Source organism: Pogoniulus pusillus, chromosome 40 (assembly GCF_015220805.1).
Source record: "Pogoniulus pusillus isolate bPogPus1 chromosome 40, bPogPus1.pri, whole genome shotgun sequence".
Taxonomy (NCBI): domain Eukaryota; kingdom Metazoa; phylum Chordata; class Aves; order Piciformes; family Lybiidae; genus Pogoniulus; species Pogoniulus pusillus.
The window spans coordinates 7,378,095-7,393,195 of NC_087303.1; the positions used below are offsets into that span (position 1 = coordinate 7,378,095).

General features: G+C 62.4%; 1 protein-coding gene across 2 annotated transcripts; it reads right to left on the bottom strand.

Annotated features, from left to right (window-relative positions):
• Positions 1 to 1,232: 1,232 nt before the first annotated feature.
• LOC135191912 (gametocyte-specific factor 1-like) lies at positions 1,233 to 15,101 on the bottom strand. Of its 2 annotated transcripts, none has more exons than XM_064174589.1 (7): positions 14,938 to 15,101; positions 12,543 to 12,640; positions 10,124 to 10,250; positions 9,258 to 9,335; positions 8,559 to 8,619; positions 6,725 to 6,810; positions 1,233 to 1,330 (listed from the first exon to the last, which is right to left on the bottom strand). In XM_064174589.1, coding segments are annotated over exons 1-7 (474 nt in total). In that variant the 5' UTR covers positions 14,960 to 15,101; the 3' UTR covers positions 1,233 to 1,328. The 2 variants fall into 2 exon arrangements, with proteins under 2 accessions (XP_064030659.1, XP_064030658.1); XM_064174588.1 differs by lacking the exon at positions 1,233 to 1,330 and adding an exon at positions 6,048 to 6,524 and having other exon boundaries at positions 14,938 to 15,100.

Consider the following 15,101-nt stretch of genomic DNA (forward strand, 5'->3'; position numbering starts at 1 on the left):
GCCGCCCGGGCTCAGCACACTGCCCAGCAAGGGTGGGCTGAGAGCTCTGCTCTGTGGCAGAGGCAACAGCAATTGCAGAGGCATCAAAGCATCCACGCACAAGCAGGATCTGGTGGTGGCCGAGGAACAGGTGGCAGAACAGGGAAGAAAACGAGATCAGTGCCGTGCACAGGAGCCACTGCCCGACCGGGAGCGTCCCTCCTCACCACTGCCCGACCGGGAGCGTCCCTCCTCACCACTGCCCGACCGGGAGCGTCCCTCCTCACCACTGCCTCACCGCCCAGAGGGGGCGCTACCGCCAGCACCCTTGCGGCTCGCCCTGCCGCTTGAACTCGGCTCCAGGGCTGCCGCTGCCGCTTCTGCCTCCGCTGGAAACTCGGCGGGGATCCGCGGGGACACACTGCCCTTTGCCGCTAGTCCTGGCTGGCTACCCCCGTGCAGAGCCGGCAGGAGTGCGCGGGAAGGGAGGTAGAGCCCTGCCCGTGCCGTGCTCGGTGCCGCCAGTTCCGCCACTGCAAAGCCAAGGCTGGGTCGCAGCGTGGGCAGGAGCTCCCCATCGCCGCTCCCCGCAGGAGCTCTCCACCGCCGCTCCCCGCATCTTGCCCAGCAGGACACACTCCAAATGCAGACTCGCCGTCTGGCTGGGGCAAGAGGGGTACCGAGGCACAGCCGTTTCTTCTGGAGCCATCAGCTCATCCCCTGAGCGGCTGCGCCCAGCAAGAGGTTGGCCGCCACGGCCACCAGCCCGCCACGGCCACCAGCTCGCCACGGCCATCAGCCTGCCACGGCCACCAGCCCGCCGCGGAGGCTGCTTCTGCGTGGCGCCATCTCCGGGGCGCGGCCGGGATCTGCGGGCCCAGAGGCAGCCATCGGCACGTCCGGAGCCGCCTGCGCTGGCGCCGCCGGCGCTGGCACCGCCGGCGCTGGCACCGCCGGCGCTGGCACCGCCGGCGCTGGCACCGCCCGCGGATGCCCATCCGGAGGGGCAAACACGCAGGGGTTTGCCTGCCCCGCTCCACCCCACGCCTCCCGCTCGCCCCGGGCAGTGCCGCTGGGCACCCTGCTGTGGACCAGCAGGAGCCGTGGCCGCTTCAGGGGCGGGGGTCCCCTGTCACCTTCAGCCACCTCAGACCCTTCAGATCGCTCCTGGCTGCTTCCCTCTCCCCGCTCCGCCGCCCAGGAGGGCTCACTCCCCCGAGCCTTCCCTCTCCATGCCAGCTTCACTAAGGGGCAGCGTTTCCCCTGAGCTCTGTTTTGCCCAGTTCAGCCCACGCAAGCCAGCAGCCGTCTCGTCCCCGCAGGGGCCACCTCTGATCCTGTCGTGGGGTTTCTGCAGACAGCGACAAAAATTAAACTCTCAAACAGGAGAAAAAAAACAGAATTCTCTTCAGAGAGAGAGGATGCAGAGCCAGGCACTACAGAGCAACTACCCCGCCCGTGGCAACCCCCCTTGGAGTCTTCCCCCAACCCAAAAACCAAATCTAACGCTCCCCAGCGCTCCCATCCCCCCCAGTGCCTCTGCCACCCAGAGAGGCCCCAACAAGCCTCCGCAGGGCTGCCGCTCACCTGCTCTGCCCAGCTGCTCACCTGCCCTGCTGCTCACCTGCTCTGCCCAGCCACTCACCTGCCCAGCCGCTCACCTGCTCTGTCCTGCTGCTCACCTGCTCTGTCCTGCTGCTCACCTGCTCTGCCACTCACCTGCTCTGTCCTGCTGCTCACCTGCTCTGCCGCTCACCTGCTCTGCCACTCACCTGCTCTGTCCTGCTGCTCACCTGCTCTGCCCTGCCGCTCACCTGCTCTGCCGCTCACCTGCTCTGTCCTGCTGCTCACCTGCTCTGCCCTGCCGCTCACCTGCCCTGCTGCTCACCTGCCCTGCTGCTCACCTGCTCTGCCGCTCACCTGCTCTGCTCTGCCGCTCACCTGCCCTGCCGCTCACCTGCTCTGCTCTGCCCTGCCACTCACCTGCTCTGCTCTGCCGCTCACCTGCTCTGCTCTGCCGCTCACCTGCTCTGCTCTGCCCTGCCGCTCACCTGCCCTGCTCTGCCACTCACCTGCCCTGCCGCTCACCTGCTCTGCTCTGCCGCTCCCCTGCTCTGCCCTGCCACTCACCTGCTCTGCTCTGCCACTCACCTGCTCTGCCGCTCACTTGCTCTGCCGCTCACCTGCTCTGCTCTGCCCTGCCGCTCACCTGCTCTGCTCTGCCGCTCACCTGCTCTGCCGCTCACCTGCTCTGCTCTGCCGCTCACCTGCCCTGCCGCTCACCTGCCCTGCTCTGCCACTCACCTGCCCTGCCGCTCACCTGCTCTGCCGCTCCCCTGCTCTGCCCTGCCACTCACCTGCTCTGCTCTGCCACTCACCTGCTCTGTCCTGCTGCTCACCTGCTCTGCCCTGCCGCTCACCTGCTCTGCCGCTCACCTGCTCTGTCCTGCTGCTCACCTGCTCTGCCCTGCCGCTCACCTGCCCTGCTGCTCACCTGCCCTGCTGCTCACCTGCTCTGCCGCTCACCTGCTCTGTCCTGCTGCTCACCTGCTCTGCCACTCACCTGCTCTGTCCTGCTGCTCACCTGCTCTGCCTCTCACCTGCTCTACCACTCACCTGCTCTGTCCTGCTGCTCACCTGCTCTGTCCTGCTGCTCACCTGCTCTGCCCTGCCGCTCACCTGCCCAGCCGCTCACCTGCTCTGTCCTGCTGCTCACCTGCTCTGTCCTGCTGCTCACCTGCTCTGTCCTGCTGCTCACCTGCTCTGCCACTCACCTGCTCTGTCCTGCTGCTCACCTGCTCTGCCGCTCACCTGCTCTGTCCTGCTGCTCACCTGCTCTGCCCTGCCGCTCACCTGCTCTGCCGCTCACCTGCTCTGTCCTGCTGCTCACCTGCTCTGCCCTGCCGCTCACCTGCCCTGCTGCTCACCTGCTCTGCCGCTCACCTGCTCTGTCCTGCTGCTCACCTGCTCTGCCACTCACCTGCTCTGTCCTGCTGCTCACCTGCTCTGCCTCTCACCTGCTCTACCACTCACCTGCTCTGTCCTGCTGCTCACCTGCTCTGTCCTGCTGCTCACCTGCTCTGCCCTGCCGCTCACCTGCCCAGCCGCTCACCTGCTCTGTCCTGCTGCTCACCTGCTCTGCCACTCACCTGCTCTGTCCTGCTGCTCACCTGCTCTGCCGCTCACCTGCTCTGTCCTGCTGCTCACCTGCTCTGCCCTGCCGCTCACCTGCTCTGCCGCTCACCTGCTCTGTCCTGCTGCTCACCTGCTCTGCCCTGCCGTTCACCTGCCCTGCTGCTCACCTGCCCTGCTGCTCACCTGCTCTGCCGCTCACCTGCTCTGTCCTGCTGCTCACCTGCTCTGCCACTCACCTGCTCTGTCCTGCTGCTCACCTGCTCTGCCTCTCATCTGCTCTACCACTCACCTGCTCTGTCCTGCTGCTCACTTGCTCTGTCCTGCTGCTCACCTGCTCTGCCCTGCCGCTCACCTGCTCTGCCGCTCACCTGCTCTGTCCTGCTGCTCACCTGCTCTGCCCTGCCGCTCACCTGCCCTGCTGCTCACCTGCCCTGCTGCTCACCTGCTGTGCCGCTCACCTGCTCTGCTCTGCCGCTCACCTGCCCTGCCGCTCACCTGCTCTGCTCTGCCGCTCACCTGCTCTGCCCTGCCGCTCACCTGCTCTGCTGCTCACCTGCTCTGCCGCTCACCTGCTCTGCCCTGCCGCTCACCTGCTCTGCTCTGCCGCTCACCTGCTCTGCCCTGCCGCTCACCTGCTCTGCCGCTCACCTGCTCTGCCCTGCCGCTCACCTGCTCTGCTCTGCTGCTCACCTGCTCTGCCCTGCCGCTCACCTGCTCTGCTCTGCCACTCACCTGCCCTGCTGCTCACCTGCTCTGCTCTGCTGCTCACCTGCTCTGCCCTGCCGCTCACCTGCTCTGCCCTGCCGCTCACCTGCTCTGCTCTGCCGCTCACCTGCTCTGCCCTGCCGCTCACCTGCTCTGCTCTGCCACTCACCTGCCCTGCTGCTCACCTGCTCTGCTCTGCCACTCACCTGCCCTGCTGCTCACCTGCTCTGCTCTGCCGCTCACCTGCTCTGCCCTGCCGCTCACCTGCCCTGCTCTGCCGCTCACCTGCTCTGCCCTGCCGCTCACCTGCTCTGCCCTGCCGCTCACCTGCTCTGCTCTGCCGCTCACCTGCTCTGCCCTGCCGCTCACCTGCTCTGCCCTGCCGCTCACCTGCTCTGCCCTGCCGCTCACCTGCTCTGCTCTGCCGCTCACCTGCTCTGCCCTGCCGCTCACCTGCTCTGCTCTGCCGCTCACCTGCTCTGCTCTGCCGCTCACCTGCTCTGCCCTGCCGCTCACCTGCTCTGCCCTGCCACGCTCGCAGGGCAGCAGGGGGAAAGCAGAGCGAGCTGCCGTCCTTGTGAGCTCGTAACAAGGTAGCAGCACTGTGGGGTTGAAGAACGATCTTCAGTCCCCAGAAGACTTTTAACCCTATTGTCTCACCCTGGGACAGGTCTACAGATGGACAGTGGCAAGGGCAGGCCAGCTGGGTCCGCGGAGGTGCCAGGCACAGGCTGGGGGCAGGTCTGTGAGCTGCTGCCCGTGGCCATCCCAGGATCTCCAGGCTGGGTCCTTCTGCTCCCTGCAGTCAGGGAGGCTCTGGCCAGGCCAGGGCAGGGGGAAGAGCTCTGTGGAAACCCTTAGGGCCTCTGGGATGTGCCCTGGAGTGGGTGGGCACAGCTCTGCCCCCAGGTCCCATGTCCCACACTGCCAATGAGGGCTTTGTCCTGTGGCAAGCTCAAACAGCCCAGGGCTGGAGCTGGACACACTCAGGGCGCTCAGGCATGGGACCCTCACAGGGAGCAGTCCCTCTGGTGCCCAGCAGTCGCGGTCTGGTGCCCAGCAGTCGCGGTCTGGTGCCCAGCAGTTCAGAGGCAGTGGCAGGATTAGGACATGCCTGAGGACCTGGCCCAGTCCCAGCTGTGTGCTGGCTGTGCCCAGCCTGCAGCACAAACCCACCCCTCGTGGTCCCTGTGCCCTGCTTGCTGTGGCCAAGCCCAGCTGGTCCTCTCCAGCCTGGCAGAGCTGAGCCTGCATGAGCCCTGGAGCAGCTGTGCCCAGGGTCACCTCTCCTGCGGTGAGCTTAGGCCCTGCCCCAGCTGCCTCCAATGCTGCTTAACTCTGCGGGGCCCTGAGAATGCTCTGCCCCAAACCCTGCCAAGGAGCTTCTGCAGCCTGCCACAGAGGCTGGGCTGAGAGCTGGCACCACTGCCCCTGGGGCACAAATCACGGCTGAGTGTCAGCAGGCTCTGAGCTGTGCTGCTGTGAGGCACAGCAGAGCTGAGCTGCCCAGAGCTGGCCTTGCCCAGCTTGGCCTCTGCTCACTGAGGCTCCTGCTGCAGTTCAGGGCAGGTTGGCACTGCCAGGGGTTGCTGTTAGCAAGGAGAAGCTGATGGGGAGAGCTCCTGCCAAGGGCTGGCTGCAGAGAGGCTGTCCTGGACTTGCTCCTGGGCACACCAAGGGCAATGCCACAGCTCACATCACACCCTGGGGGGCAGGAGGGCAGAGGTGGCAGCTGTAGGGAGGAGCAGCCAGGACAGGTGAGCCTCAAGTGCCTATCAAGGGACTGCAGCCCATGGGTGGCATCTGCTAGAGCAAGCTGTGGGATGCCCAGGCTGAACCCAGTCCTTCCCTGGCCGTGTCCCAGCAGGACTCTGTCCCTTCTGCCTTCCATCCCCATCGCTGTTCCTGAATCCAGCTCCCAACCTCTGCTGAGTCCAGGCTGGGACTTGCCCAGTGCCTGCCCCCAGCAGCAGTGGTGTCAGTGGCGCCACCAGGGTTGGGATCCAGGCTGTCTCTACCCCATGGCATTGTTCCCCTTTCCACCTCAGCTGGCTCAGCTCCTGTCCCCCCCAACAGCCTCTCTGCCTTCTTCCCCTGCCCTTCCCCGGGGGCAGCAGAGGGGTTCATGGAGAGCCTCTGGCACTCTGCTGGTGCCAGCCCTGCCCTGCCTCAGCAGAACCAGAGGGTAAGGACTCTGCAGAGCTCTGAAGCCAACAGGGGAAGCCTAAGAGCTTTCAGAACCTTTTTATTGTAAATTGCCAACAAGAATCTGAACAGAACCAAACTGTAACCCCCCCAAGGCTGCCCCTGCTGGCCCAGCTGTGGGCGATGCCCACACAGGAGGCATTCAGGAGGTGCAGAACTCTCCAGAAGGGAGGCAGCAGCTCTGGACACAAACCCTGCCTGGCTCCTTGTGTGTTGGATCCCATCCTGCACCTCCCGGCCCTGCCCAGAGTCTGCTGCTGGACACAGACCCTCCCACAGGCCCAGACAAGCAGTTTAGTGACTTCATCCACTGCTCCCCCTCCCTCCCTGCTGCCCCAACCCCCACTGGCCGTGGTGCGGCTGCCAACGCCTCCGGGGCCAGAGAGGCTCTCAGGAGCAGGCTCTGAGCTTCACCTGCTGGGACCCGCGGCCTGGGAGGAGCTGGCACAGCCTCTGCTGGTCTGGGCCTCAGGGGCTTGCAGGGGGCACCCAGGAGCTTTCTGGGGAGAAGAAGCCTCTGTAGCATGGCACATAGGGCACAGAGCATGCCCCAAGCACCAGCCTCCCTCAGCAGCTGCTGCTGTACCCCACCCCTCCTGCCCATGCAGCGGTGCCCACAGGCTGCTGCTGAAGCCAGAGATGCCAACAGCTGCCACTAGGGCAGAAGTGACAGTGCCGAGGCCACTCGCAGGCTACTTACAGCTTTTCCATGGCACCTGAGGGAATGGGGAGGACTTGGGGGCACGAACTCTGCTGGGCAGCTGGTTCTTGTCTTCAGAGGTGGCCCTGGAAGTGAAAAGGTTCTTTTGCCAAGGGCTGGGAGCGGCAGGAGGAGGGACAATGGCTTGGAGGTGGGAGAGGGGAGAGTGAGAGTGGAGAGGAGGAAGGAATTGCTGAGAGTGAGGATGGGGAGAGACTGGCACAGGTTGAGGGTGGGGAGACCCTGGCACAGGTTGCCCAAGGAGGTTGTGGAGCACAGAAGCATTGAATGTGATCAAAGATCTTCAATCACATTGGGTGCTTCTGTGTTCCACAACCTCCCCAGAGGTGCTCAGGACCAGGCTGGATGAAGCCTTGAGCACCCTGTGCTGGTGGGAGCTGTCCCTGCCCATGGCAGGGGGTTGGCACTGGATGCTCCTGAAGGTCCCTTCCAACTCAATCCCTTCTGTGTCTCTGTGCTAATTCTCCTGACTCACTCTGCTCTGGCCAGAGCAGGGGGGCAGGGCCATAAGGGGCAGTGCCCTGCCCCTGTGCAGAGCTCTCTGTGGGCTCACACCAGGCACTTGTCCTCAGGGCTCTGACAAGTGACACAGGACAGCACCGTGCTGGGCCTGGGGGAGAAGGGAGCTGCACCATGACTGAGCTCCTGCAGAGCTGCCCAGGGCAGGACTGCTGCTGGCCATGGCTCAGCCAAAAGGTTCTCTGGCAGCTCTGGTGGCTCCTTCACACCTTCTGCACAACCCAGACAGAATCCCCAGATCAGTGAAACCAGTCCAGGCAGCTACAACCAGTTCCAGCTGCTCCCCACCAACCCCAGACTGTGCTTAGGCTGTGCAAGGGGCAGGAGAGATGTCTGCTGGCACAGGGCCTTGCCACCAGCCCAGCCTAGGGTGGCAGGAGGTCACAGGGGGCTGCCACCTATCCCTTAGCTCCACAGAAGCTCAGCACTGCTCCAGAGGCAGACATGTGGCCACATCTTCAATGGCAGCATTAAGGCTCAGCACTTTCACCTCTGGCATCCTGGGGTGCATCAGGAGGCCAGCAGAGCAAGGGAGGTTCTCTTCTCCTTCCACTCCATCCTGGGGAGGCCTCACCTGGAGTACTGTGCCCAGTTCTGGGCTCTCCAGCTCAAGGACAGAGAAGTACTGCAGGGAGTCCAGAGCAAGGCCACTGAGGGCACTGGAACAGCTCTCATGAGGAGAGGCTGAGGAGCTGGGGCTGGTGAGCCTGGAGAGGAGGCTGAGGGGGATCTGATCAATGCCTACCCAAGGGGTGGGTGTCAGGAGGATGGGGCCAGGCTCTTCTCAGTGCTCCCCAGAGACAGGACAAGAGGCAATGGGCACAGAGGAAGCTCCATCTGAACATGAGGAGGAACTTCTTGACTGCGAGGCTGGCAGAGCCCTGGAGCAGGCTGCCCACAGAGGTGCTGGAATCTCCATCTCTGGAGATGTTCAAGGCCCTCCTGGATCTGTTCCTCTGTGCCCCACCCTGGGTGACCCTGCTCTGGCAGGGGGTTTGGACTGGATGATCTCCAGAGATCCCTTCCAACCCCTACCATTCTGATTCTCCTCTGCCCACTGCCCAGGGCCTGAGCACAGGCAGGAACCTGCATTGCACAGCACAGCAGAGCAGCTCTGGGCCTGCTGGGGGCCTCCTCCTGCGTGGGCCAGACACAGGAGAGAAGCAGCAACACAGAATTAGCTCACTGAGAAGGTTCAGTGCTCATCTTCTGCAGGGTTTGCACAGCAGCAGTGCCAGGCTGGGCTGGGCACAGGCTGCACACAGGGCACTGCTGCCAGGAAGTAAATCAGTACCTGCTGATGCCAGAGTTGGTCTCACCCCAGATAAAAAGAGACTCAGACTGCTCCTGCTGCTCTGCAAGGCAAAGAGAGGTCATGGGTCAGGACCAAAAGCCCACAGCAGAACAGGAACATCTCTGCCTACTTAGGAGACTGTCTGGGTTGGAAAAGCCTTCTTAGACCCCAGAGCCTTCAACCCAACACCCCCAGGGCCGCTAAACCATGGCCCCAAGTCCAGCGGTCTGCTGCACCCCTGCAGGGCTGCTGACTGCAGCCCCTCCCTGGGCAGCCTGCTCCACATCCTGCACATTCAAGAGGGAGCAGAAGTTGGTCTGAGGCCTTGAGTGACCTGTTCCAGTGGGAGGTGACCCTGCCTATGGCAGGGCTTGGAACTGGCTGATCCTTGAGGACCCTTCCAACCTGAACCATTCTCTGGTGATGACTTCATCTGCTTCACTCTCACCTGAGGAGCACAAAAGTCACCCAGTTCCCCTGGCCAGCACTCCACAGAAGGTACAAAGCCTTATGTTGGAGATGAATCCCCCCAGCAGGCTGGGCAGGGCTCTGTGCCAGGGAAAGCCTGAGAGGGCCAGGAATGGGCCTCAGCAAGTGTGCTACCAGTGCAGCCCCTCTGGGCTCCCCCTGCCCCAAGTGGAGCTGGAGGACAGGCCCAGGGAGAAGGTAGCAGCCTGCCAGCTGGGGAAGCTTCCTCACCTGTTTCCCAGTCTTCATCACACGGAGGTGCCTGCCAGGTGCTGACAGCCTTCCCCTGGGAGCCACAGGACTGACTCACTGCAGGGAGAGAGAGAGCTCAGGCAGCAGCTGCTGGGCCTGCTCCACAGGCAGGAGCAGCTTTGCACCAGGCTGTGAAACATCTCCTGGCTCTAGAGCAAACCCCAGGGAGTGCAGCCAGGAGCCAAGCTCTGAAACCCAGCAGCTTGGGATTCACCTTCCTGCACAAGCAGGACAAGGCTATGTCCCCTGGGCCCCTGCAGCAGCAGTGCTCAGTGGCTGCAGGGATCTCTGCTGGCCTGACAGCAGCCCTGGAGCAGAGACTCCTCTGGCTGCACTGCAGTGTGCCAAAGGCTCTGCACAGCACAGACCTGTCTGAAGTGCTTGGGGAGTGCTGGGCAGGCCCCACCTTGCCTCTGCCCAGGAGGCTGAAAGCTTCACTGCACTGCAGATGAAGTGAGTGCAGCAGCAGAGCAGCCTGCCAGAGGAGGTGAGTCAGGCTGCCCTGGGGCAGGAGAGCTGAGGGCTTTCAGAGCTCAGGCACCTGCTTGCCCTCAGCAGCACTGCTCAGGCCTCCACAAACAGAGGCCTGGGCCCTGCTCAGGTAAGCAGCTCAGCTGCTGCTGCAGCTACTTCAGCCTGCACAGTGCAGGGCATGATCTTTTCCTGCACAAAGAAGGTTGGTACCAGAACCTGCAGCCCCCTCAGGAACCCACCCCAGGAGTCCAAGCAGAGGAGGCTCCCACAGCAGCTCAGGCAACAGAGTGAACTCCTCTGCCTGGCTTACTCTGGGAGCTCCCCTGACAAAGGGACCCCCAAGGAGTGCACACAGCCAGAAGGTTCCTTACCTATGTCTTGCTCCAGGAAGCCTTTGTCACTGCACTTGATGATGTGGTCGCCGAGGCGGTGGTGCGGGACCAGGTGGCGAGCGTTGAAGGGGCAGGTGGCCAACTGCTTGGCCACCTCGGGGTGGCTCTGCACAAAGCAACCCCCAAACCATTACTACAGCTCCACAGCTCCCCCCTGCCCTCCTAACCCAGGCAAAACCCCCAAGCACGTTTGTGATGCTGCTTTAGGAGACCGAACAAGGTGGGCAGGGCTGGAGAGAGGAGGTCACAGGATCACAGAATCAGCCAGGTTGGAAGAGAGCTCCAGACTCATCCAGTCCAACCTAGCACCCAGCCCTGGCCAGTCACCCACACCAAGGCACTAAGTGCCTCATCCAGTCTTTTTTTCAGCACCTCCAGAGGTGGTGCCTCCAGCACCTCCCTGGGCAGCCCATCCCAATGCCACTCACTCTCTCTGGGAAGAACTTCCTCCTAGTATCCAGTCTGTACTTCCCCTGGCCCTCCACTCTGCTCTGGGGTGGCCTCACCTGCAGCTCTGGAGCCCTCAGCACAGGAAGGACCTGGAGCTGCTGCAGAGGGTTCAGAGGAGGCCACCAAGCTGATCAGAGGATGGAGAACTTCTGCTATGGGGACAGGCTGAGGGAGCTGAGGGTGTTCAGCCTGAGGAAGGCTCCAGGGAGACCTTAGAGCTGCCTGCCAGTACCTGAAGGGGCTGCAAGCAGGCTGCAGAGGGACTGCTCCCAAAGGCCTGCAGGGACAGGACCAGGGCAATGGCTTCGAAGTAGAGCAGAACAGATTGAGATTGGATGTGAGGAACAAGTTCTGCACCAGGAGGGTGCTGGAACTCTGCAACAGGTTAGACAGAGAGAGTTGAGGCCTTGTCCCTGAAGAAAGTCAGGGTGAGGCTGGACAGGACTGTGGGCAGCCTGCTGCAGGGGACTGGACTGGATGAGCTTTGGAGGTGCCTTCCAGCCCAGACCTCTCTGTGGTTCCATGACTGGGCCCTGTGTTGATCAGATCAGACACTTAGAAGAACAGAGGGAAAACTAAACTGAGTCCCCTTGAGCTGACTGAAATGAAGCCACCTGGGCTGAGCTCCAGCCTTGGCAGTGGGGCCGAGGGGTTGAAGCACACTGAAACCATTCCCAACCCCAGGCCTTGGCAACCCTCTCAGTGAAGAAATTGCTCCTCATGCCCAACCTGAGGTTTAGGACACCTAAACCTTCCCTGGCACAACCTGAGGCCATTTCTTCTGGTCCTGTCACTTTCGACTAGGGGAAGAGCCCAACCCCGATCCAGCTCCAGCCTCCTTTCAGGGAGCTGTAGAGAGCAGGGAGGTCTCCCTGCAGCCTCCTCCTCTGCAGGCTGAGCTCTGAGCCAAAGGGCTGCACTTCACTCAGGCTGAGCTCTCTTGTCAATGGCAAGTGGACAAATGTATCTGACCTCCAGAGCAGCTGCTGGGAGAGACCAGAATCTTCTCCCTGACCCAGCCATGAAGGATCTCTGACTCAGGTACTAATGTCTGTGAGACAAGGGTCAGACACTTGGCTTTGGAGTAGGCCTTGGCACCTTAGGGGGCACCCAAACTGCTGCTCACAGACTCACTATTTCCAGAGCTGGACTTGAGAGACTGTAACCAAAAGCTAGGAGAGGGCTGGGAGATGCAACTGGCACAGTACGAGAAGCATCTGGGCTGCTGCTGCTGCTGCACAAATGCACTGGCTCAGAACTTTGCTCTCAGGATGGTGGAACACTGGAACAGGTTCCCCAGAGAGGTGGTGGAGGTCCCATCCCTGGAATCATTCAAGGTCAGGCTTGATGTGGCTCTGAGCAGCCTGACCTAGGTGGAGATGTCCCTGCTGACTGCAGTGGAGCAGGGTAAGATGACTTCTGAAGGGCCCTTCTCACCTATTCCACAACTCTAAACCTAAACATTTCAGTCACAGAGTGTCAGGGGCTGGAAGGGACCTCCAGAGCTTATCCAGTCCAGCCCCCTGCCAGAGCAGGAGCACCCAGGGCAGGGCACACAGGAACACATCCAGGGGGGTCTTGAATGTCTCCAGAGCAGGAGACTCCACAACCTCTCTGGGCAGCCTGCTCCAGGGCTGTGTCACCCTTGCAGTGAGAAAGTTTTCCCTTCTGTTCCTATGGCACCTCCTCTGCTCCAGCTGGCACCCCCTGCCCCTTGTCCTGTCACTGGCCATCCCTGAGCAGAGCCTGGCTCCTGCCCTGCACATCTTTAGCAGCAGCACTGAGGGCAGCCCTCAGGCTCCTCTGCTCCAAGCAGCCCCAGCTCCCTCACAGGGAGATGTTCCACTGCCTGCAGCAGCTCTGTGGCTCAGGGCTGGGCTGTCAGAAGCTTACCCAAAGATGAGGACATGCAAGTCACATATCTCAGGGTGCCAACTCTGCACCTTACCTTCCTGCACTTCACCAGGTGGTAGGGGAAGCGACAGGCTCTGATCTGGTGGTGCTTGTCGTAAGGGCACTGCACTAAGCGCTCTGGATCCCGAAGATCTGGCAGGACAGAGAAGGCAGCCCTGGTTAGCACCACCAGCACTGGCAGGCAGGAGAACACCACCCCCCAGGCAGGGCACTGAGCCACCTGCCCTTTGTTTGCAACCATTCATCAGGGCAGGCTCTGAACCCACTGTGAAGTTTGTGGTGAGTGAGATGTGAGCCAAGGCAGGGAGCAGCCAGAGGCAGCCAGCAGGACACCTCCTGCAGCTGCCATGAGGGAGGTCTCCACAGAGCCAGTGATGACAGCAGCACTGTCCCAGCTGCCTCGGGGCAGCCCGGGGGATGCTGACACATTCACTGCCCCAGGCTGAACCAAAGCTCCTTCCACTCTGCTTTCGCTGGAGGGAGATGCCAGGGAGTGCAGTGCCATGCCTGAGGAAGCAGCGTGCCCAGCACGGTGCCTGTGAGCCCTGAAGGAACATCTCCTAAGTCAGGTCAGTGTGCAGGGGCTGGGGAGTTACCAAGCTGGCGAACAGAGCCCAGGCAGCCAGCAGTGAGGCAGCCTCAGTGCAAGCAGGCATCATGTGAATTGTCTCCAATAGCTACTAACGTCTGAGCAGCTTCGTGTGATTGAAGGTCCCTGCTGTCTGCATGGCCTTGGACTAGAGGACCTTTAATGGCCCTTCCCCACCCGAAGCATTCCATGATTCTCTACAAACCACATTCTCATGTTCTCAGCGAGGAAGAGCAGCAGCCAGAAGACAGAGCCAGGGGAGCTGTTTGTGGGGTGACACCAGGGAGCCAGACCTGGCTTCCTTCATCCTTTCTTCTTTGCCTCTCTCTTTGCCCAGACATTATCACATTCAGGTCTTGATTCCAGATCCAGGTGCACTGGTGCTCTGCTGGCTCAGCAGCCAGGTCAGGAGCTGGAGCAGCCCACAGCTGGTTAAGGTGGTGTACCCCAGGTCACAATGAGCAGGCTTTATACTGAGTCACTAGGAAGGAAGGAAGGGAGGACCTAATCCTTCTTTCCATCTCAGCTCTGCCACCTGTGAGCACCTTTCCCCTCCACTAGCCAGTTTGGGTCACCAGAACAGCTGAAAACTAAAGACCTCCTCCTCCAGAGGGCTGAGCTCTGCACTCATCAGCTGCCTGGAAGAGCAGCCAGGGCTGGGGGCTCTCTGGCTTAACACAGGACCAGCCCAAGTGCACTCCCAGAAAAAAGCAAGAGACAGAAACTGTACCAAAGGAAAAGGAAAATCCTCCCCACGGCTGTGGTGCTGTAGAACACCGAAGAAAACCACCAGAGTCTGCTCCACAGGCACAGGGAGCCCAAGGCTGTAACCAGCGAGGCCTCCAAAGCAGCACCATGTGCACAGCAGAGCCTTGTCCTGAGCCCCTGCCCACAGCAGTCCTGGAAGCCTCCATCTGAAGTCAGCTGAGCCAAGAGCCACAGCTGGAGCGAGGCTGCAGCCACCTGGAGTCACTTCGGCCAGGACCTGGGACCACAGCTTGCGTCGGGCTGGAAGGGACCCTCCGAGCTCATCTTGAGCCAGCCCCTGCAGGCAGCAGACACAGCTCCAACCAGAGCAGGCTGCACAGGGACACAGCAAGGCTGAGCTTGAATGTTCCCAGGCCTGGGGCCACAACCACAGCCCAGGGCAGCCTGTGCCAGTGTCTCATCACCCCTATTCTGCAGAACCTCCTGATGGGAACCTAAGTCTGCCCTGCTCCAGTTCCAAACCTACCACCACAGCCCCTTCTGAACAGTCCCTCCCCTGGTCTCCTACAGCTCCCCTGCAGATACTGAAATGCAGCTCTAAGGTCTCCCTGGAGCTGAACAGCTTCAACTCTCCCAGCCTGTGCCCACCGCAGAGCTTCTCCATCCCTCTGAGCATCTTCACGGCCTCCTCTGGACCCTCTCCAGCAGCTCCAGGCCCTTCCTCTGCTGGGGCCCCAGCCCTGCGGGTGAGCTGTCCCCAGGGCAGAGCAGAGGGGCAGGATCCCTCTCTGCAGCTCTGCCCACGCTGCTCTGGATGCAGCCCAGGCTGCCCTCGGCCTTCTGGGCTGGCAGTGCCCACTGCTGCCTCCCGCCCAGCTCCTCCCCCACCAGCAGCCCAAGTCCTCCTCTGCAGGGCTGCTCTCAGTCTCCTCACTCCCTGGCCTCGACTGACGCCGAGGATTCACCGCCCACAGCCCAGACCTCACCCACAGCAGCAGCAGGCCTGGCGTGGGCAGCATCGGCCCCGTCCAAGCGTCAGCAGCCGCTGGGCCCAGAGGGTCCGGAGCCAGACCCGGGCCGGGGCCGGCCCTCAGAGGCTGCGTTCGCCTTCCCTGCAGCCTCGGCGCCTCACCGGACTCTTCCTCCAGCTCCATAGCGAGCAGGGCTGTGCGCGGCGGGAGCCGGGGCCGGGCCGGGGCACGGGCAGGGCTGTGCGGAACTGAGGCTGCTCCTCCCGGCAGGCTCCGCCGACAGCCCCCCCCGCCAGCCCCGCCCTCCAGCCCCCCCTGCCACGCC